The sequence below is a fragment of the Dermacentor silvarum genome, chromosome 3, assembly GCF_013339745.2.
Source record: "Dermacentor silvarum isolate Dsil-2018 chromosome 3, BIME_Dsil_1.4, whole genome shotgun sequence".
NCBI classification, from domain to species: domain Eukaryota; kingdom Metazoa; phylum Arthropoda; class Arachnida; order Ixodida; family Ixodidae; genus Dermacentor; species Dermacentor silvarum.
The window spans coordinates 190,972,870-190,994,617 of record NC_051156.1 but is presented as its reverse complement, the minus strand read 5'-3'; the positions used below and the strand labels follow the sequence as shown (position 1 = coordinate 190,994,617).

Genomic DNA, 21,748 nt, shown 5'->3' with positions numbered 1-21,748 from the left:
ACCAATCACGCGCCACCACGCGCTGATCCCGTCGCTTTCTTCCTCAACCGAACGGTGTGATCATTCAACCGACAAAAAATGGTCATCAACTCTGGCGTTTTTCAGGAGGAACACGTGCTGAGTCGCGCTTCGTAAACTGTATTTCTGACCCGACACAAGAAAGCGCGCTGTAGCTTTCTAGTTTCGGTTTCAGTTCTGCTTTCCATTCAGTAGTCAGCCAGATCCACTATAATCCAAAATGGCCGCGCTCATTCATGTGCTTAGCAGCATGCATACACTGTGAACTGCGTAAACTTCAGTTACGCGAGTCATACAAGTCGCCACTCTTGACAGAGACCGTATAAATTATTTTCACGAACGAGCATTTCTTCAATCATGGGGTCCCTTGGAAGAAGCGTGTCTACCTTTATTACGATCTGTACTCAAGTTCGGTCGGGACCCTCCGTCCAGTCGGTGCGATTTCGTCGAAGGGGTTTTGTAAGAACGGCTCAGAAGGTCATCTATCCGACTTCGAAAACAGAAGATACAAGTAAACCGGCAAGCGAACCTATCTGTGGGCCACGATACATCAAGTTAGGCAGCGACGACGACGAATTCGCGTAAGTACCGCAGTCGACCCTTGAAGGCGCGCGATGGCGTGCCACTTTGCCTCGGTTCAAAGAACAGACTGTTTTGACGTAATGCTGTTACAGGAACACCATGATGCAGCTGAAGATGAAGCGCAGGAGGGAGAAGCTAAACAAGGTCCTCCTGGAAGGAAAGAGATTAATCGCCGATGCGCTGAAGGCCGGCGTTGAGTGCGAAAGCATTTACTTCACACTTCCGGAAAACATAGAAGGACTGCCCTTGGAAACTATAAGGGAAGACCAAATAAAGAAGGTATTCTACAAGAAGATGAAAATTTGGTCCGACATGACAACTTGCCCTGGAATAATGGGTACGGCATTTACCCTGTCTCTAACCGCGTTGTTTGGGAGTTCGAACAGGGCGCGCTGCACACTACGTGATTAAACTGGAGACGGTCGACCAAGCTCTGATACCTATTCAAACAATCCTCTTCGACACCGTTAAGTCTGAAAGTTAGAATTACCCAAAAGTACTTTGCTGGTCCTAAATGTACATTTTGTGAGCGCGCTCAGCCGAATGAAGCACAGCTTTCCTGAACTGTGTTAATGCGTGTACGTATGTACAATCGTTCTCTTATTCCAGGTGTGTTCAAAAAGCCGTCCATGGACCAAATCGAGATTCAAAGAACAGGAGATACAATCCCTGTAAGCGTGATTTTGGACAATGTTAGAGATCCTGGAAACATGGGAACACTGATCCGAACTGCTGCAGCTGCGGGATGTAGCCAGTTACTGCTTTCGAAAGGTAAGTGGTTATTAGGGCAGAAGTTGGGCTAGCTGGACTGTGATTTGCTGGGAAACTGTAGCAGTGTAAAGAGTTAAGGGCAAAGACACAATGTGTTTAGACATTACACTTATCGAGGAAGGGGCTGATGAACTGCAAGTGAAAAGCAGAAATGCACGGAGGTGCCTATTTTACACAAACACACCGGAACAAAGCATTTCATGGTCTGGTGAAATGTTTAATGAAATAGACGTTTTGGCCGACAGTCCAGCCTTCATCAGAATACAATTCATGGCATCAGTGCAGTTAATATGCATATGCACACTGTTACACAAATTTCATGTCACGGTTTTCAGATCATTTCCTTGTGTTTGGGCCGTTCTCTATGGAAAGTTATTAAAACTTGCTATGTTGAGTCTTGGGTTCCATTGCAATTTCTTTATACCCGAACAAATGCTTTCAAAATTCATGAGATAACAGGTGACCACCTAAGAATGCAGTGGCAAATGCACCGCTGTCGAACTCGACATAATTTTTATAGCTCCACTAGCCAATTACATTTACTCATTTCGGTGACATTCCAGTGAGGTCAAAGTTCTTGCAAAATCAGTGTCCCCTTGGGAAATACTACATTTTCGAGCACGGAGGCATGGAAGACACAGCACAACAGTTTTTTTCATGAAGCTAGTGCTGAATTCTTAGGTTGTCGCCAACCAATATATTGGTTCATTGAAGGTAGATGAGCAACACTCACAATATGCACCTTTTCTGTGGCATATTACAGAGAAATACTGAGGTACCTTTGAATGGAACACTACAAAAAACATCTTTCAAAGTGAATTTACCATGTCATTTTCATTATTATGGAGGCTGTGGAAGCAGTGGTGCATTTACTTATGTTTTCAAGCGCAGTAATAACTTTGTGTTGCTTGCAGTAAGAGTACTTCATTTTGGGATAATATTGGAAATATTCATGTACAAAAATCCCATCAGCATTGAAGCTTTCCCTCCCAAGTTGTGCAATTCACACTACTGGTGGGTCTCTATACTTAGTTCATATATACCGGGCAATGCTACGAAAATTAGTGCGACGTTTCTCACTGCTCACATGTCTGACCAAGAAATAGTGCTTCTAACATGAAAGATAAAGGTATGTGTCATGTAATTGGATGTAAAATTAAGTCTAATGCTTTTTTTTTTGTTTAAAATTATGACTTAATTATTACATGCAAGACATCATTGATCTGAATATATTTACCACAGAACAAGAGGAGCGAAACATTTCTGCAACCGGCGACCACAGCGCACCGCTTGCACTCGCAACCAAAACATATCGTCACATAATGGAAGCGCAGAAGTGCACAAATAATGCGTAATTTCATATAACATTACATCTAGAATTTGTAGTTGTAATATGTAGAGTAGTTAATTTGCAGAGCATTGCGGGTACAAAACAATTGCACTGTGTACACCTTTCACTGCACAACCTACGTAGCATGTTGGCTGCTATGCTGAGTTACATGTATTTATAGTCTTTGGCGTGCATCATTTCAACTTGTGCATTACTCTGTCATTACTTGTGCAGGCTGCGTGGACCCATGGGAGTTGAAAGTGCTACGTGCTGGTGCCGGGTCACATTTTCGAATACCAATACACAGCGGCATAGCTTGGGAACACATGCCAAGCTATGTGACCCCCGAGACGCCAGTTTACCTAGCGGACCACCGCAGTTTTGAACCTGTTGGGGCACGCAGACTATTTGCAGAGAATGACGACGAGCTGAACGAAGGTAGGTCTTGTACAGTCACTGTCATACTTGTGCCAAACACACCTTAAGAGGAAACTTTTAACTTGGGGGCTCCTATCTATATACATTGGAACAGTTATCTTGTAATCAAGAGCGCGGCTGGCCATGACTGTGACTAAGGCCTGCTGGTGTGAACTGCAGGACCGCACTGTTACCACAATATACGCCTAACAGTGAATGCACCCCACTTACCATTTGTGTGCTTGTGATCACTACTTTCACCTAACACCTGTCCAGGGTAGCATGCCAGGCCGACCCACCGTGGTTGCTCAGTGGCTATGGTGTTGGGCTGCTGAGCACGAGGTTGCGGGATCGAATCCCGACCACGGTGGCCGCATTTCGATGGGGGCGAAATGCGAAAATGCCCGTGTACTTAGATTTAGGTGCACGTTAAAGAACCCCAGGTGGTCTAAATTTCCGTAGTCCCCCACTACGGCGTGCCTCATAATCAGATAGTGGTTTTGGCACGTAAAACCCCATAATTTAATTAATAATTAATTGAGCATGCCAGGCCGTCAGTTTTCCAGCTTTCATTAAATGATGGCATCTCTCCCTCTACTATTTGCCATCGGACTGCAGGTCAAAAATTAAGTTCCCAACTGCCTGCAGCAGGTTCTATAATCCAGTTGTTGCGACTTGGGAGACTTCCTGCTCGTTGTAAATGACGCAGAACCTGCCGTGTGCTGCGCCTGGGCACGACCTCCGAGATTGGGTGGCGGCTGCAGCATGCTGACAATCTCCGAGGCCACGTTTTGAAACTGGCATCATGTCTGCTAACCATTAGGTTCACACATTATCTGCTTAGGTGCTATAAAGCAAATTTGTCTTTGCCTCTTCCTTCCACTTTCCGGGTGCTGTCTTGCTGAGTAGACTACTTGCGCCACTGGGTGTGTGCAACTTCATTGCGGCTGACCTTTAATTACTACTTCGCTCCATTATGCAGAAGAAGCCTCTGACAGCGAAGAGGAGGAAGATGACGACGAGGGGTCTAGGTACAGGATTGAGACTGCAGACGGACGGAGGCTGACAGTGGATAAGTCGTATCGAGACGTGGACGAGCTGGAAGATTGCTCGGAGGTCGGAGTGCCCCATTACGAGTACACCGCTGCGAAGTACGCCAACGTGCCTAGTGTTCTTGTGGTGGGAGGAGAAACGCAGGGACTCAGCCTCCAGGCTCACAAGCTGGCCGTGGACTGTATTGGTGCGAGAGTACACGTGCCAGCGAACAACGGCGTTGATAGCCTGAACACAGCGATTGCAGCGTCGATCATTCTGTACGAGATGCGGAGACAAATGCTGTTTTCATCGTCTGGCTCCGACCATAGTAGCAAGGAGGAAGAAACAAACAGGAGCCAAAGCGCCCATGGACATCTGTAAAAGTCATGTTTATTGTAGTGGTTGGTTGCATATGCCATTGTTAGAGCAAAATCATGTACTTTTGTAGCTACCTAAACGCATTATCGTTAACAGCCTTTTCAGGCTATCAAAGCAAAGCCAGGGAACTGAAACGTTTCTGCTAAAAACATTCATTTATTTTGTTTAACGTGAGAATTGGAGTATTGCGATAAAAGGAGGGGGGGGGGGGGGCAATATTCTTGTGTCGGTAGGGACAGTTTGTACATAGTAGTTTTTAGTTTGCGCTTATGTTCTGGTACAGTACATGCAACATTGTTGCACATTATACGCATCCGTCAAAACATATTCTAGTGACTGTTTCTTGTATGTTGGCCCACTGCAACTTTGTAGGCTTGTTAGTGCAGCAATACATGTGTGGAAGTCCCACCCCTGAAGCCACACAAGTTTCATAAATACAGTCAAACCTCGATATAAAGAACACAGATATAAAAATTATTGGATGCAACTTAGTAAGTATAAATTGTCTTGCCGACATCAGCAGCTTGTAGCAAGTACTGTATATAGCAAATGTATGTTCTTGTTGGATGCAACTTTGTTATAACTACAGTTCAGTATTTTTGTTTTTTATTATACCGAAATTCGACTTGCATTGTTTTTTTTATTTCCACCAGGAAATTTTTGTTATTTTCAGCGATTACAGTTGTCTAAATTAACTTTAACCAGCTGTTTTCAATGGATATTATTTTGCATTGAGCTTCCTTTTTTTTTTTTTTTTAATCTGGTTTCACCAATTTCATTGACACTGAAATGTGCCGCATGGCTGCACATCCTGCTCTACGGCACTGTGGTTAGGTCCAATCTACAGAACAACAAAACCATATGGCAATATGAAACTATGCAGGAATTAAGAGAATGCATTAGATATTTGAGCACAAATAAAATGAGGCCTCATATTATATTATTACTTGGGCAGCAGGCTGAAGCTTCAGAACTGACCTGGCCAGGCTTCTTTAATTGAAGCTTGTGTAGGTTTGCAGCTGCAATCTGATCGCCCTTTTAGCTCTCAGTTAAACCGAATTTTGGTTTAAAAAAAATTTGGCAACGAACCAAAAATGTTGAACCCTAGTTATAGAAAGGTTCTACTGTATAATGAAAAATGCAGCAGCTACCTTTGTTCCTTGGCCCCAGGGTTGCCTCCAACGGACAGGGAAACATGTGGCTGGCCATAGAGGCTGTACACATTGTGCCATGTCCTATGGAAGCACTTCAACATTGCTGTATCACAACACATACCACGTATAGTACCTACTTTCCGAATCAATTGCATTTTTTAGTACGGCATCACCATTATGAAATGGCATGCATGAAATCCTTTTGCCTAATAAAATTAAATGCATGTGAAAGATTGCATGTTTTGCCTTCATTTGCAGCTACTGCTGTTTTGCCAGACAAGAGACCCAGGTAAACAAGCAGCCCTACTGAAGAAAAAACAACAAACACTATTGTGGCAATCTAAGAATGCAGCGGCAAGTACACCGCTTTTCAGGTTGTGTAGATATGCCATCTAATTGTTTGCTCACTTCAGTGCATGATCTCATGGCATAGGTGAAGATCTTTAAATATTCGTGTCCATTTAGGGACTGTTTTTGCAGCGTCGAGACACGGAGGGTAGCATGTAGTGTGGCCTTGTGCATGGAGCACATATAGAGTTTTTAGGCTGTCACTATGTGCATAAAGGCCTCTACAGAAAGTAGCATTCCATGGAATGACTACTTGAAGTGCAGCTAGACTAGGTTTCGAGTATCTTGCTGACATTCAAATGTCTGAATGGAAATGTACATAGCTATCTGTGCAACTTGGAATTTGCACTGTACACAATTTAGGCTGCACCTTTGCACACTTGTTTGATCTTTGGTTTGGGGATACCAGCTTTCATAAGATTTTAATGACTAGAGTTAGATGCGCTGGCGTGTACGAGATACAGCATTCTTGGCAGTGCTATGAACGTTGGCATCCATCAACGGATGCCAATACATCCGGCAATAGTCAAGCGAAACGCTGCAGAAGGATCCCCAAAAGTGATTGAGATTATTGTCGCCCCTGTGCGTCAGTCACTGCATGGGCAGTGCTTCACCTTCAAACATTAGGCCACATGCACTGTGTGACCTGGCAAAGCGCGCACTGGTCTTTTTTTTCTGCGACTCCCTTTTAACTACTTTACACACCCAACTCGGCTGCAAAGGGTGCTATTATTTGGTTAAAACTTAAGGGCAAGAATTCTTGATGAACGTGTCTATGAATGCTTGGCAGCCTCCTCCGACATCACTCTCTTTCACTCGCCAAATGCGCACATGGGGCACAACTCCAGTTCGTGGTAGTTGTTAGGACTGCTGGCCGCTGTAGTTGCTGCGACTTTCTTCAGCCTGTGTTATTCACTTGCTGCTCACCACATTTGGGGCATTTAGTTCTCGGCCTGGATACCTGGAAGCATTCCCACCATTGCAATGGAAACACTTGCTCCCGAGTGCTTGTACGATTAACTGCGCATTACAACTTGCAACAACACTTGCAATACAGTCGCCAACCAATAATTCGGACTTTATAGGCACTGCATAATAGACCGAAGAATCAGAAGTATCGGATTCATCACAAAATTAGCCACTTATCCAAAAGTGGCCAAAAAAAAAGCTTGTCAACGCATTGCTGCATGCACATGTGACCATGCCTGTGACCTGGACAGTTTGCATTTAGCCCATTTTCATGCACACATATATAAAAGTACAGTTGATGCATTCGCCAAATCTGTATCCCCTGGCAACCTAAACAGAGGTTGATCGCACCACAATAGCAGAATAATCACGTTTCTTTGCACCAGTTGTCCTATATTTTCTGCACTTAGTCGCCGTCATCAGTGACACAGACACGGGGGTTGGCACCATTTGAAGCTGTCCAAACAAAAATTAGTTGCCCAGGACCATGTCGCTATTTGCGGAAGATGCTATAAACGCTTGACGCACGAAACTCTCGTTGCTCTCACAAAAAATTGCAAATGCAGCCAATTGAGTGGTTAGCAGCTTGGCTTGGATTATCCCATGGTTTGGGAGGAGGCACCAGCAACATGGCTCAAGACCATGCCGATGACGCATCAAAACAGAAACGACATTCTGCTTGACTCTGTGGCCGAATTAACTTGCGGTAGTGCATGCAGAGTCCGAACTGTGCGCCATAATGTGTCCAGCATTTTTGTTATCCTTATACATTAATACATTAGGTGGTGGTGCCAAGGCAGGCAACTGTATTCAGTTTGACCCACTTTCAATGCCAAGAAAGTTCCATTGTTGTATAATGACTATAATCAATAATTGTAATTACCGGGTTACATGCAAGCAAGAAGTTCAGTTGCACTCACTTGGAACATACCGGGTTTTAACAATACTCGGACGTAACAACAGCTGTGCCACCGTGAGAAGATTGTGGGTGTTCTATGGTAAAATGAACTACTTACGTACTACAATGTTACCATGCTGCATAATTGGTTATAACGAATAAATCTGGCTACTGGGTGTCTGCGCCAAAAGGAAATTGAATAAGAAGAAAAAACTTGGGCTCCAATCCACGTTGTGAAGGTGGTTGACCTATTGTTGGCCAGTGAAGCTGTAGCATCACCTGATCCGATAGACCAATGTGACGTAGCCTTGAACTGGGTCCTGCCGAGCCTGAGCATGATGCCGTTGTGCATACCGACGTTGCTGCTCCTTTCGTCGCTCATCGTAATTGCGCTAGAGCAGGGGTTCTCAAGCATGTTGGTCCCAGGGAACCCTGCCAAGCTCCATGAAGTGCCAAGAAACCCCCATGCATAATAATAGAGAGGCTAGGCTTAGCGCGCAACATCTTTGGGACCAACGGTAGTGTTCGGCAGGATACTTCGACAGCGACGTGCAACACACGTGGTCCAAACTGGGTGCAATCGTTATAAACCAAGCCAAGACAGCATCGCAACCAAGATATATGCCAGAAAAGAATGACAGTTTTTAGTGCTTATCGCACAGGAGCACTAAATTATAACATTTCATCACCTGAAAAGTTCGGAGCTGGAAGACCAGCTCTAGGCCGTCCGGCAAGCCGAAGATGCCGCCCGAGTCGACACCCGAGCCGACACCCGAGGCCACTAAAAGCAAAGTGCCAGCTCTTTAAATAAAGTTTGTTTCTTCTTCATCACAAGAGATATTAGAATAGTGCCAACTTCACTTGGACTACAGTAAAACCTCGTTAATTCGGATTCCACGGGACCGAAAAAAAAAAAAAAATGACCGAATTAGCCGAATGTTGAATTATCGAGGGTATCAAGAAAAATGCTTACGTCAACAGCTTTTATTTACCGAATGAATCAGCAAATCATGTTCCTATTTTGCACAAGAGCAGTGCGGAAGCTGTAATTCTCGTCATCTCGCGACTCGTTATATAACGCTTTTCACTACCACGCACACATCCTGATTATTTTGTCGCCTGTGAGCTGGTCGCCAACAAATGTTGCCTCAAAACATGGCTCGTACCAATAGGGGGGATTGGCCACATTAGGTTGCTTGAAATTTAACAGGAAGCAATAGTCATATCAATGCCAACAGAAACATTGAGAGGCCTTATTCATAAATTTAGGAAAAAGAAAATAAGGTGAAGTGTCCCACGGTCGGTACCCTAGCAGTGAAGCCTTCCCGGCGCTTCAATAATCTTGTGGATAGCAGTGATGGCTTGTGCCTAATAGACCGATCCCACCGACCCATCTGCGCATGCGCCGATTTTCCGGAAGTAGCATTCCCACCATCTTGGTTGCAGCATGGTCCCTCAATACTTTTCGAAAAAGCTATTAAGGAGAGAGGCGGGTCAAAAAACGGCGATTTTCATTAAAGAAATAGGTTTTGTGTTTTTGCTTCAGCAACATTGACCTCTCCTATTTCACATGAAGAAATCAGAGCCAGAAATGATCGGAAAAAGTATAATAAACCGGTTAAAGCACTGGAGGTGGCAAGGCACAGATATGACACATTTTCAAGCGCACGATGCGTCAAACCGCGGTGTCGCACGCCATTGGGCTCGTGCAAGGTGGTAGACCTAAGCTTTTTCCATCCAAGGTTAGCTTTGCTGCATCACAATCTTCCCGGGAATAATAATTAACAGAAGTAAACAACTTTTATAACTTTCAATCGCATTTTTCTCAATATCATATTTTGGGCAAAACAAGGCGTTTGTGTACAACATTTTATGTACTTATTGTGGTCTAATCAAGACCACATTTGATGTGCGTAATTTTTAGGATATGTAGAATGCACTTATCTAGGATTTAATGCAATCACTTTATTTTTATAAGGATGAAAATTTTTTAATGTACTCGCGCACCAGCCACTGAATATGAAGCACCAGATACGAAATTCTCTTAAAATGATGCCTGTAAAGGGAATCACATTATCTTGCTTATTAGTACTCAGTGGAGTGTTAGGGATAAGAAAAATAATTTTGCACTGCTCTATCATGCTAACTGCTAAGTCCAGCAGCTGCACAAACATGCACTGCTTCTCACTTATGCATGTCACTTAGGACATGAAAGCATCGAGATATCCTAAATCTAAAAGTAGATTTCGAATGAAGAGATCAAGCTCTTTAAGTGGTAGAATTTTCATTCGCCCAGCATCCCTATTTAAAAAGAAATGTTTCCGAGGAGCATCTCCCCCCCTTAAGGGACTATGGTTGTAGTCGGCAACACCACCGCAGTCCCCGCTCGTTGAGTACTGCGCATTAGCTTCCCAGACATCTCTGCGACTCCACCAGCGAGAAAAATTCATGTATTTAAAAAAATTATATCGGCTCTTGACTGCAGCATGCGAGGCGAACATTGAAAAGTGCCTGCTGCTCTTTCATGTCGGTTGCCCACTGATTACGCGTTGAGTATCGTTTTTGTTCGACCTTTGTATGTAGTACATGCTGATATACGCAGTCGTTTTGCATTACTATTTTTTGCACATGTGCATCTCAGTGACTGCAACATTGTTTGCTTAGTGACGGGCATAATAGGATTTGTATACCTATTAAGGACAGGTTTGAAATGCGGCGCCGAAACCTTCGTGCCCTAATGATGCTTACCTACATGGGTTTCAAGCACGACTCGCAGACTTCAGTAACAGCGATATCAAGTTCTCAAGCAAGCTAGGCAGCGTTTTTAACAGCGGAGCTGTTTAAGCCGGCCGTTAGCCTGTCCGTCGCGGACAAAAATTGGGGGCCGATCCTGGCGGTAGTGAAGAAAGAGTCCAAGCGCAATGGCACATACCCCTGTGAACTAGCGAAACTAGCTAAGCATGATTGGGACTACTTAAGCTTAGTCATCGATAGCCAATCAACAGCTAATCAATAATTGATCAATAATAAATTCCCGAAAATGCTGGGGATGACTTGGTAGTGCTTAGCCTACGTCTAATGCGTAGCCAATACCTTGCGATAGCCAATTAATAGCTAATCAATCAATCAATAAATTCCAGAAAATGCTTGGGATGACTCGATAGTGCTTAGCCTAGCCCAAACACATGGCCAATACCTTGCGACAGCCAGTGAATAGCTAATTGATCAATAAATTCCGGAAAATGCTGGGGATGACTTTGTAGTGCTAAGCCTAGCCCAAATGCGTGGTCAATGCCTTGCGATAGCCAATCACTAGCTAATTGATCAATGATCAATATATTCCGGAAAATGCTGGGGATGACTTGGTAGTGCATAGCCTAGCCCAAATGCGTGGTCAATGCCTTGCGATAGCCAATCACTAGCTAATTGATCAATGATCAATATATTCCGGAAAATGCTGGGGATGACTTGGTAGTGCATAGCCTAGCCCAAATATGTGGCCAATACCTTGCGATAGCCAATCAATAGCTAATGGATAATCAATCAATAAACTCCGGGAAATGATGGGGATGACTTGGTAGTGCTTAGCCTAGCCCAAAAGCCATGGGCCAAGTAAAAAAAAGCCATGTGTTTTAGTCTAATAACAGTATTTACAATACCCTCAGAGCTCAAGGGCATTACAGGGGGGAGTTGGTTTTGATTACAAAAAAAAAACAAAAAACAAACAGCAGTAAAAATACATATTATAAATGCAAGACAGGCTTTAAGGGCACAATTGCACAAAGCGTTCCAGCATTGCTGTCAGACACGTTTCGCATACGATTTCCGCTGACGACAAATGACGATGCGGACGCCGCCGCTTTGGTTCGGTTAGACACTTGCGCTGTTTTTCGTCACGCATTTATTTTGTAATCCGCCCATGAGTACATCGGCGCGCACGCTATCGGCCCCGATCTACAAACGGGAGAAATGCGCATGCTAGTAAGTTACGGCGACAAAGATTTAAGTGCAAAAACTTAGGCGCGCGGCCAATTTTCGGAGGCTGGGTGGCTACAAGCTGCTGGAGGATTTATTGCACATGCGCAGTTCGCGTGTTTGTTACGCACTGCAATAGTGCTTTTTGACACTCGGGAATGGGTAATGGAGGTTCTTTGGATCGAGCGCTGCTTGCGTTCGGTGTCTTAGCCACTTGGCCAGCGTGGAACCAGGGAAAATTTACCAGTCTCGGAGAACCTCGAGGAGAACCCACTTTGAGAACCCATGCGCTAGAGGACACATCTGTGGTGCAGCGGCTGCTCGTAGTTATACAGTCGAACCTCTATACACCGAAAAAAATATATATATAGTATTCAATCACAAATTTCATTAATTTGAGACTGAAGTTTCAGCAGTAAAAATCTCTTCATGAATTCCGCGAACATTCCTGGTAGATAGTATCCTGTCAGTAATCAGTTATAAACAAATCGCAAGAAGGTAGTGCCAATAGCATGAGCACCAGCACGAGCAGTGTAGATCACGCCTAAAGCAATGCATCGGCGTGGCTCGTGGAGTCAGATTAGAGTGCTGCGTCGCGCAGCAGCCACAGAACACCTATATAACCTATAGATATATAAATCTTGGACGCCATGGGTCACCGCACTTAGTGCCTGTAGCTGTCATCAGATGGCGCCCTCAAATTAAAAACAAGTGCAAGAGAATAAAAGTATTCGTCCGAGAAAAACAATGTCGCAGTTTCATCAGAAAGGATTGATGGCGATAGCAAAGTGTACTGTGGGGATGCGAGACTCTCGCGCGTACCCTGATGCTGTTTGGACTGCGTCTCCCGTTGTCCGGCTTCGCCTCGTGGCTTTACAGCGGTGGTGGTCGGTATGGTTCCCGCATATTGCAAGAGATGGTGCAGGTGTAGCGCTGCTAATGGTATTCTAGCACACTCTAGACGTGGGTAACGTGGGATCGGCAAGCATCGTGGACGCTTCACACATGCACCGACCCGATTCACGGCACCGTCCCGAGAAGACTTAGGAGCAAGACACCGGAATGGACAACACTGATCATTCGAACGCGTGACCATACACATGAACGACTAGGTGTTGGTGTCTAGCATGCGGGCGAACATATTCGCTTGCTATCCAGTCGCGGTGAGTGGAGACTTTCTCGATTTGGCGTGCGCCCATCGGCGTAGTAATTCGGCTAGCAGGCATTGGTGTATGAAAGGTGCAATAAATGTCCTTTTGACTGTTCGCACTGTTTTGTTATTCCTTTGTCCCAAGAGCACGAGTGAGACCCCACACTACACAAAGTAAGGTTCGTAGATTTATCAGTGTCGCGAGCTCAGGAAAAGATGTCACTTGATGGCCATGAACACTCGCTACGAGTGAAAGCTTCGCACCGTGCCCTATCTCTGAAACTTGAGATTCCGCGACCGCCAACACTAGACATGCGGGAACAAAATGCGCATCAAGGCACCATATTGGTCCAACCGTTGCACTTGCCAAAGATGAGCTCCCAAATACAGAGCATGGCCTCCATAAGGACAGCCATGAGCAACGACAGCAAGGGCACAGAGGAAGCGTGCAATGGGGGAAGTAGGCCGATAGGCACACGCGCTTCGACAACATTTTTGCTGTACAAGCTTTTCATGCGGAAGGACGCTTGCAAATAACCTTTTCCTTGGACGAATTTTTTTTTTTTTTTTTTGCTACATTTGCCAGTCATACGGCCAAGTACATGCTTGAAATGGTAAAAAAACTTCTTTAATCATAACCACGTCACGAAATCACTTCATTAAATTAAGTAAAGAAATACATGGTTTCTAATGTCCATCGCGAATTTAGTTAGATCGAGGTTTGACTGTTCAAATATATTTTTAAAACCAGTATTGTTAGTGGGTTCGACTGTATCTCGGAACTAATCGGCGATCAAGTAAAGAATCAGCAGTCCTTAAATTCCAGATGCCATTAGCAAATATCCTGATGTTATGTACTATTCCATGCCATACACAGCGTAGTGGGTGCACTTTCGTCGCCATGTAATACAGGCAACTAGTACAAGCAACATTCACTGGGAGTAACAACAAAGCGAGCCATATAGCAAAGAACTATTTATTAAATGTTATGAACTTTTAACAATGAAATGATAATGTGCAAGGCACTTTCACTTCCGCCAAAATTATGCTTTCCTTTGGCAAAAGAAACTACAAGATGGATTGTATCAACAATGCGCAAAATAAATGTGACTGGCACTGAACTATCGAAATAAGAATAAGTGGCAGGAGTATTGTCCCCAACGACAAAATGGGAGGTAGTGTGTTTGTGTGTTCTGCCATAGAACAACAAAGTGCAAGATATCAAGCTGATTGGTATCCAAATGCCCATTTGAATAAAAAAGAATTGCAAGTTTTCATCCAACAATTTGATCCCAACCTCTGGTTAAGCTGTATCCCGAAAACTAGGAAACAAGGTAGTCTAGGTTATGTGAAAATCGAGCTTTGCATTTAGCTTTGCCTAATGAAATGAATGTGAGGTCGGAATTGAAGATAATGCACAACTTTCGCCGTAGATTGCGACCGCTGTCATGACTTGGCAGTGGTTGAGACCTTCTTGGGGATGCGCATGGCATTTACAAGTAGAAAAGTGTGGTCGCAAGATTCTTGTGTGGCTCTGCGTGAAGACTCTGACCAGCCAGAAAAGCCAGTTTGTGGGCATACTGGCATGGGGCAGGGACGCGGATTGTGCCCTGTGGGAAAGAAAGAAAAGGTGCATTATGAAACTTTTTCGAATGTAGCGTACAGGACACGAAAGTGAAATAGAAGTAATAATTGTTAAAGACAGTGTTAGTTCGTTTGAAATCAGTTGAAATATAGTTGAGTTGAGGCTTCAGCATGCAATGTCTCGTCTATCTTAGCAGGAGTATCTTCTTAGATAGGACTTTGCATAAACCACCTAGAGCATGAAACAAGAAGCGCACAACACAACCATGAAGAGAGTGGCATGATGCATGGTGACTCGTGCACCTATGCACCTTATGTGATGTCTCCACCAATAACGACGAGCGCAGGTAGAGGTGTACATCCTCCTCTCCATAAGTTAACAAGTGATGCACTTGCTCCGCTCTCACACCACCTTCTACCTTGCATTCTTTCCCACAGCACTGATACATTGTAGGACTGCATTATATAACCAAAACTTAAAGCCTGGTGGTGCTGCTGTACTACATTGAACAGCAACGTTAGTTTCTTGAGATATACGATTGAAATTTTCAGGTAGGTTCATAGCACGAACATTTGTAAAAGTGCGAAGTATTGCGGAGCTGTGCATGCTAGTTCTCTAGTTACAGGAGTATAGTATCAAAATATTTCACATGGGTCCCCATGACAAGGTCTAGAGAATTTGCAAAATGTTCTGGCACTGGAATTCATTATGATCATGACAGAGCCCTTTTTCTAAATTTCTTTTGTAGAAAAGCTTTAGCAGAGCATTGAAATTAGTGTTGATTTAGACTTGCGTTTGTAAAACTTGTATCCTTGACACAATATGTTTGAAAAAAAAAAAAAAACTGGCTTTTCTTGCCCTCAGAAATATTTTTAAAAATGATGGAGATCAAATAAGCAGGTACCAGGATATTGCTGGTGCGAACAACCACACCAAGCAAAAAATTTAGAAAACAACCCTTGAACATTGTGTGCACATTTCCAGGTTTAAAATGACTTCGCAGAATAGTTAGAGAAGTCTTTGTGAACTTTTTATCCTCTGCTGCTGCTTCTACTGACTTCATTTTCTGGCCTAGATCACACACAGGCTGTGATCCGTTGAACGAGGTTGATGCTTTCTGGACACCAGGCACATTTGCAAAGACTCGTTCTTGTACCGAATGGTGCATTAAAGACGCTACCCGCTTTGTCCCACCCACCTTTGTGCCGTGCACCCCACACGGCACACCGTCGCATCAGATCGCTGGCCTCGTGCACACCTCTCCCGTCTCTCCCACCATCTCGCAAAAGCTGCGAGGAATGGAAGACAAGAGGGGAGAGACGAAGGCACGCCGTGTGGGGGCACTGCACAAAGGCAAAGCAGCTGACGTTTTTCTTTTTTTTTTTACATTTCCTGGATTTCGCGTTCCTTTCCTTCTTGTAGCAGACACCCAGTGGCAAGATTTAATTGTGGAACATTGCAGTAAGCGGTTTATTTGACCATAGAACACACACTAAATTACAGTGCAGCAGCTGCTCTCTTTGTTACTTCTAAGTACAGTCGAACCAACTTATAACGATCCCCCATAGAATGATCTTTCGGTTATCACGACAACATAACTGCACTGATGATATGGCCTTCGAGACGAGCGTTCGAGAGCCCGCCTCGCGGGAATTTTGGAAGCCGCGAAGAAGGTCACGCGTTTTCAAGGCACACCTCCAGGGAGGATACGTGCCACGCACAGCAATGGCACAGCATAAACAGCACGACGCGGGGTGTGCGCTGGTCTGATATCGGATGCGACGACGGCGTCACTCGTTATTATAAAATTGTGCATGCGGCACCATGTGCATTATGCCTGTTCCAACGATTTGGCACGACCATCTATGTCTTTCCACCATGGGAACAATGGCCACTGAAGTGTTCCTGTTGACACGACTCTACGCAACACGAGTTGACGAAAACTCGCAGGCGCGAGGACAAGCAGGTGCTCACGCCTGCGAGAGAGAAACAATGGTATTCCTAAATAAATGCATCACTGTTTTGATGATCCAAATATAATCTCACTATCAGGGAGGGAGCAGTCTACCTGGTTTTTTTTATTTAGGGTGTTGCTACACTGCGCTCCGCAACACCCCAACGACCGGCGCTCAGCACCGCGATTTCCACCGCGGCACCGGTGTACAAATTCGAGCGGTATCTGCTTGCGCAAGAACGGACGCAATTTTCTCTCTTGCACTCGCTTGTCCTCGCGCCTGCATACAAACGACTGGCAGTCCCTCCAAAGACCGTCTCGTGCCAGACCAGTGCCTCAAAAGTTCCTAAGCGATTACGTCCCTAGGCACCTAGGAGCTCCACGATTGCTATGACAACACGTGTTAAACGGAAATTACGTGACCCGCCGTGCCACGCCCCCGCTGTACCGACTGGCAATTGTAAAGTCGCGTCCCAGAGATGAGAGAGCCACGGTCAGTAACTAGCAGCTGACGCGGCTACGTAGTGACGTCAGCGTCCCGCCCTGACCGCAAACCACCCACGTGCGGAGCGCCACCGCTGGAACTGGTTGGGAGCGGGCGGGCATAGGCGAGGGAATCCTGCGCAATGGCGCCAGCGAGGCTCCCTCAATCCCCACAAACCCAACCATAAAAATGGGTATTTTCTACGCAGTTGAGATGGAATCAAACCCACAACCTTGGAAGTATTTGAGCAGCAGGACATCATGGCCACTGAGGTACCACAGCAGATGTTACAACGCAAGTCTGACATTACAGTGCAGTCCACTTATAACGATATCGAGAAAACCAAAAAATATGATCGTTATAACCGATGATCGCTATATCTGGACTGCCGTTATATTAAAAAAAAAAAAAAAAAACGCTGAACGTACCTTTGCAGCTACGGACTCGAATTCGCCGCTTGCTCTAAAGAATAGATGCTGTAGAAAGTAGGCTGTGAAAAACAAACTATTTATAGAGCCAATGATCGTGTCAAGCGTTAGGCGCGCCAAAATAGTCCGAAATTCGCACTTGTTTTTGCGGCAGCTTCAGCTTGACAACCGCGGTGTGCATGGATTCCAGCTGCTGCGCGAACACTGGCGGTAATCCTTTAGCATGCATAAAATCAATTAAGGAGTCGATCGACGACAGTGCACTTTGCGTAGACATGGTCGGGGTCAAGGAGCCACTGTCAATCTCGTTGTCACTGTCACTGCTTCCGTCGCCACCGTCGTACAACTTTGCCGTCTGTCGAGACAGCACATCTTCGGCGATCGCTTCGTCGGTGATCTCATCGCAGAACGAGGCAGCACTGTCTGCAGTCAAAAAGTCCTCCATCGACGCACCACCTGTGTCACCAGTAGGAACGAGCTCCCAGAGCTCGGTTATTTCCGCGTCTTCCACCGTGTTCGTCTCACTATCAGTGGGTTGGGGAAGTTCGTCCTGACGCACAAAGCCCGCCTTTTTGAAGCAGTTGTATATAGTTGACCGCTTTACTTCACACCACGCACCATAAACGAAGCGCACGGCTTTCAAAAGGCTGATCTTCAGGTCAGGGGGCCCGTCTGCGTGACCCGACGTGCCAAGAGCTGCGCGGTCAATTACCAAGATTAGCCACTCCAGCATGCGCCGCCGATACAGGGCTTTAAAGTTGGCGATCACCCCAGCGTCCAACGGCTGTAGGCCTGCCGTAGTATTTGGAGGCAGAAACATCAATTCGACCGATGTTAGCTTCGGGCTAACGCTGTGTGCGCTACAGTTGTCCAGTAGCAACACTACTTTTCTTCCTTGGCCTTCAACGATACTGTCGAACTCGACGAGCCATTCTTCGAATAGGTCGCGGGTCATCCACGCCTTCTTATTATTGCGATAGCGGACCGGGATGTGCTGATTCTTAAAGCACGTTGGCTTTTTTGATCGCCCGATCACGAAAGGCTTGAGGCGATGGCTCCCGTCCATGCTAACGCACAGCAGCACGGTCACCCTAAGTTTCGAATGCTTCCCGCCGGGGCATCGATCTCCTTTTAGAGCGTGAGTCTTCGACGGCAACATTTGAAAAAACAGGGCAGTTTCATCGCAATTATATATGTCTTTCTCGGCGTAGCGCTCCAGCACGCCAGGCAGCTTTGTCTGTAGCCACTGCTGCTTTGCCTGTGTGTCTAAAGACGCCGCTTCCCCTACCACGTTTTTGTAAACGATTCTGTGCCGCTCTTTAAAGCGCTGGATCCAGCCTCCCCCAGGCTCAAAATTTGGGCGTCCCAGAAGAAAAGCGAAGTTTTTTGCTTTGGTGGCAAGTATTGGCCCACTAATCGGCACATTATGCGTGCGGGTTGTTACGAACCACTGGTAAAGCGCCTCTTCAACATCGGCGTACAAAGGGTCTCTAACCCTTTTCCGCTGATCGGCATGGCCGCTAATAGCACCTGCCTTCACAATCGCGGTGCTTCCGGCTTTCAAAATGGTTGATATTGTCGACTGGGCGAGCTCATACTTCTTCACGAGGGCGCTCACCTTGAAGCCGCGTCGAGAATCCTGCAAAATATCCATCTTCGTGTCAAGCGACACAGCCTTGCGCTTTGTCGGCGCCATCTTCGAACTGCGTTGTCGCTGCTTCCGTGGCTGCAGCGGCGAAGCTGAGAGAAGAGACTGAAGAGACTGAGTGGGGGACGGTCGCCACCGCGCCCTTTGCTTGGCGCTTTTTTTTTTTTTTTTTCGTACTCTCTTTCGGAGCGATTGTGGCCGAAGCGCGCGAAGCAGCTAGCGCCATCTTGTGGCGTGTTGTGCCAACTCAGGTACACTCCGGTGCGCAGGCGGCGCGGGCAGGGCGGGGCGGGGCGGGACGCGCGGCGCGGTAATGGCGGCAGATACGAACTTGCGGAGGTAAACATCGCCCGGTCTCGACATCGTTCGTTTCAGGGAACTAAGCAACGCAAATGTTACGATTATTTGGCACGGAAGAAGCCGTCCAGACGGCAAAATTTTGATCGTTATATCCGATATGCGGTGAATAAGCTATCGTTATAAATGTTTTTTTTTTCCCATAGACCTAATGCATAAAATGACACTCTCATGTCGACCCATCGTTATAACCGATATATCGTTATATGTGGTATCATTATAAGTGGACTGCACTGTATTAACGCAAAGTTTTCTTTGCGACTGCTCCCGAACTTTGCTGACCGTGTCGTACCGAATTTCTCAACACAAGAGAGCGCATGAATCAGCTCTAACTTGCAAGCTGACTATGAACAAAGGACAGGTGCTTACTGGCCAGTTGAAGTACAAGTGGGTGAGCTTGTAGGAAAGCCGCTGCATGTGCTCGGGCTTCAGTGTCGTCGTGTCGTGGATGACGTTGAAGTGTGTGGGTGCCACCGTTCCCTGACGTACACTCTGGGAGATCAGATAGAAGTCATACCTGCAAGGTACAGATTACAAGCAAAGATTTTGTATACTTACTGCTCTGTTCAAGTGCAAGCAGCACATTATTTCTTAATCCAGTTAATGAATAACAAATAGACACTTCAGCCTTAACACAAAAAAACTTTCTTAATGTGAACCAGCAGCTTGAAGAGTAATACTTGCTCACAAGAGCTAGAGACGTTGACGGACCAATTTAATTTAGACATTTATTATGGCCACTGCTTCCTTTTTGAAAGGCAGGTACAGTACCTGACCGATAATTTGAACTTGGCAAATAAAAATACAGCTATTTCTGCTCAACATGGAGGCAAACGTGCTATTGGCGGGACCGGGAGGCTGTCCACACAATGAGGCATGTTTGAATTACCGATGTCCAGATTATCCATCGGCGACTGCAGCAATACAAAACATGCACTGTGGCAAGCTTCATGAGCTGAAAGTTGCCTTGCTGCTCAGTGCAGCAACATTTGGAGCAATCAACATTACAGTTATCTTACAAATAAGAGGATCACCGTTTATATAACCAAAGATGAGCAGAAGACTTACCGTTCGGGCCTGGTCACGTTGTTGTCAATGACAGTTCCTGGGGGAGGGTTCTGATATCCACCACCCCTGTTGTCCATGCTGAAGAAACGGGCGGCAATCCTCTTGGTCACGACGACAAAGGCAAGCTGAGGCCTAGCGTGAGAACAGCACAGAGATTAGTCAAACATCATTCCGAGATAAACTTAACCTGCATGAAATTCAAGAAAGCCTTTTGGAAACGAGTTCACCATGCAAGTGCATCATGTATTTTACAAGATTTCTAGAAGACTTTACTTTTAGAAACAATTAGGGTACAATCAACGACCGATTTTTCGGAGACGCCTGATAATTCGGATGCCTCAGACATGGCTGTACCGATTTGAGCCCTTGAGGACACTAAAAGGCAAGCATTTATTTTTTTCAGACAGCCCAACTTTACGGACGTCTTCACAGTCCCCAAGGAGACAGAAAAGTCGGGACACCTGATGCAGCTTGTGTACAGTGTTGTTTACAAGTAGTATAGTCGATCCCAGATATACTGAACATTTAGTAGTACTTTCGCTTTTAGTAGTTAGCGAATAGTGCACGCTGGCAAATTCACACGTAATCAGTTTCCCCGACACTGCCTTGGTCTGCTGGTCAAACATGTGGACAAGCCATGCATCCACAAATGAAGACTGTAAATGGTTTTACAAAGATTTGAGATGTGTTGTATACTGCAGTTATTTTCACTGGCTATACGCACAACTGTTTAAACTAGGCACCCGCCGCAGCAGCTTCACCACAATGCTCACTCGCCTGTCGAGCATGAAAGCACCAGCACGCATTCAGTTTTATTGCGGTACCAGCAAGTCTCTTCCCAGGTAACCGCACACAATATTGACAGCTATCGCTGCCAATTCTATTGCGATAAGCATCTTGCCCATCTGTTTAACAGCACGTGAGGCGTAGTGGTGTTGGAACCAAACGCGCCGCCTTTCCCTGCTAACTGCTATCTGCTATAAAACTTATCTTTACTTCGTATAGCTGTCTACTAATTTGCTATCGCATTCGATGCGACTGCCTTTCAGGCGAAACTGCGACTTTTTATTCAGCGCAACTTCAGTGCATCGGGAGGAAATCTGTTTTTCCAAATGACAGAAAGTTGTATTTCTGTTTGAAAACATGATGTGCGTGGTACTGTAAAGGACTTTTTTGTCATCATGGAAAACGGGTGCGTG

The 21,748-nt window shown here is 45.5% G+C and overlaps 3 protein-coding genes across 5 annotated transcripts in view; 1 reads left to right on the top strand and 2 right to left on the bottom strand.

The window, feature by feature from the left end:
- On the top strand, nt 1-5,499 carry LOC119446308 (rRNA methyltransferase 3, mitochondrial). Of its 2 annotated transcripts, none has more exons than XM_037710711.2 (5): nt 1-599; nt 693-937; nt 1,210-1,371; nt 2,936-3,139; nt 4,101-5,499. In XM_037710711.2, the coding sequence occupies exons 1-5, from the start codon at nt 376-378 to the stop codon at nt 4,532-4,534; spliced, it is 1,269 nt and encodes a 422-aa protein (XP_037566639.1). In that variant the 5' UTR covers nt 1-375; the 3' UTR covers nt 4,535-5,499. The 2 variants fall into 2 exon arrangements, with proteins under 2 accessions (XP_037566639.1, XP_037566640.1); XM_037710712.2 differs by having other exon boundaries at nt 3-599; nt 4,104-5,499.
- Nucleotides 1-21,748, bottom strand: part of LOC119446316 (uncharacterized) — a 519,665-nt gene that overhangs the window by 151,159 nt on the left and 346,758 nt on the right. The gene's annotated exons all lie outside the window — the stretch shown is intronic.
- On the bottom strand, nt 17,362-19,183 carry LOC125944116 (tigger transposable element-derived protein 6-like). The gene has a single exon (XM_049664074.1). The coding sequence runs from the start codon at nt 19,170-19,172 to the stop codon at nt 17,577-17,579; it is 1,596 nt and encodes a 531-aa protein (XP_049520031.1). The 5' UTR covers nt 19,173-19,183; the 3' UTR covers nt 17,362-17,576.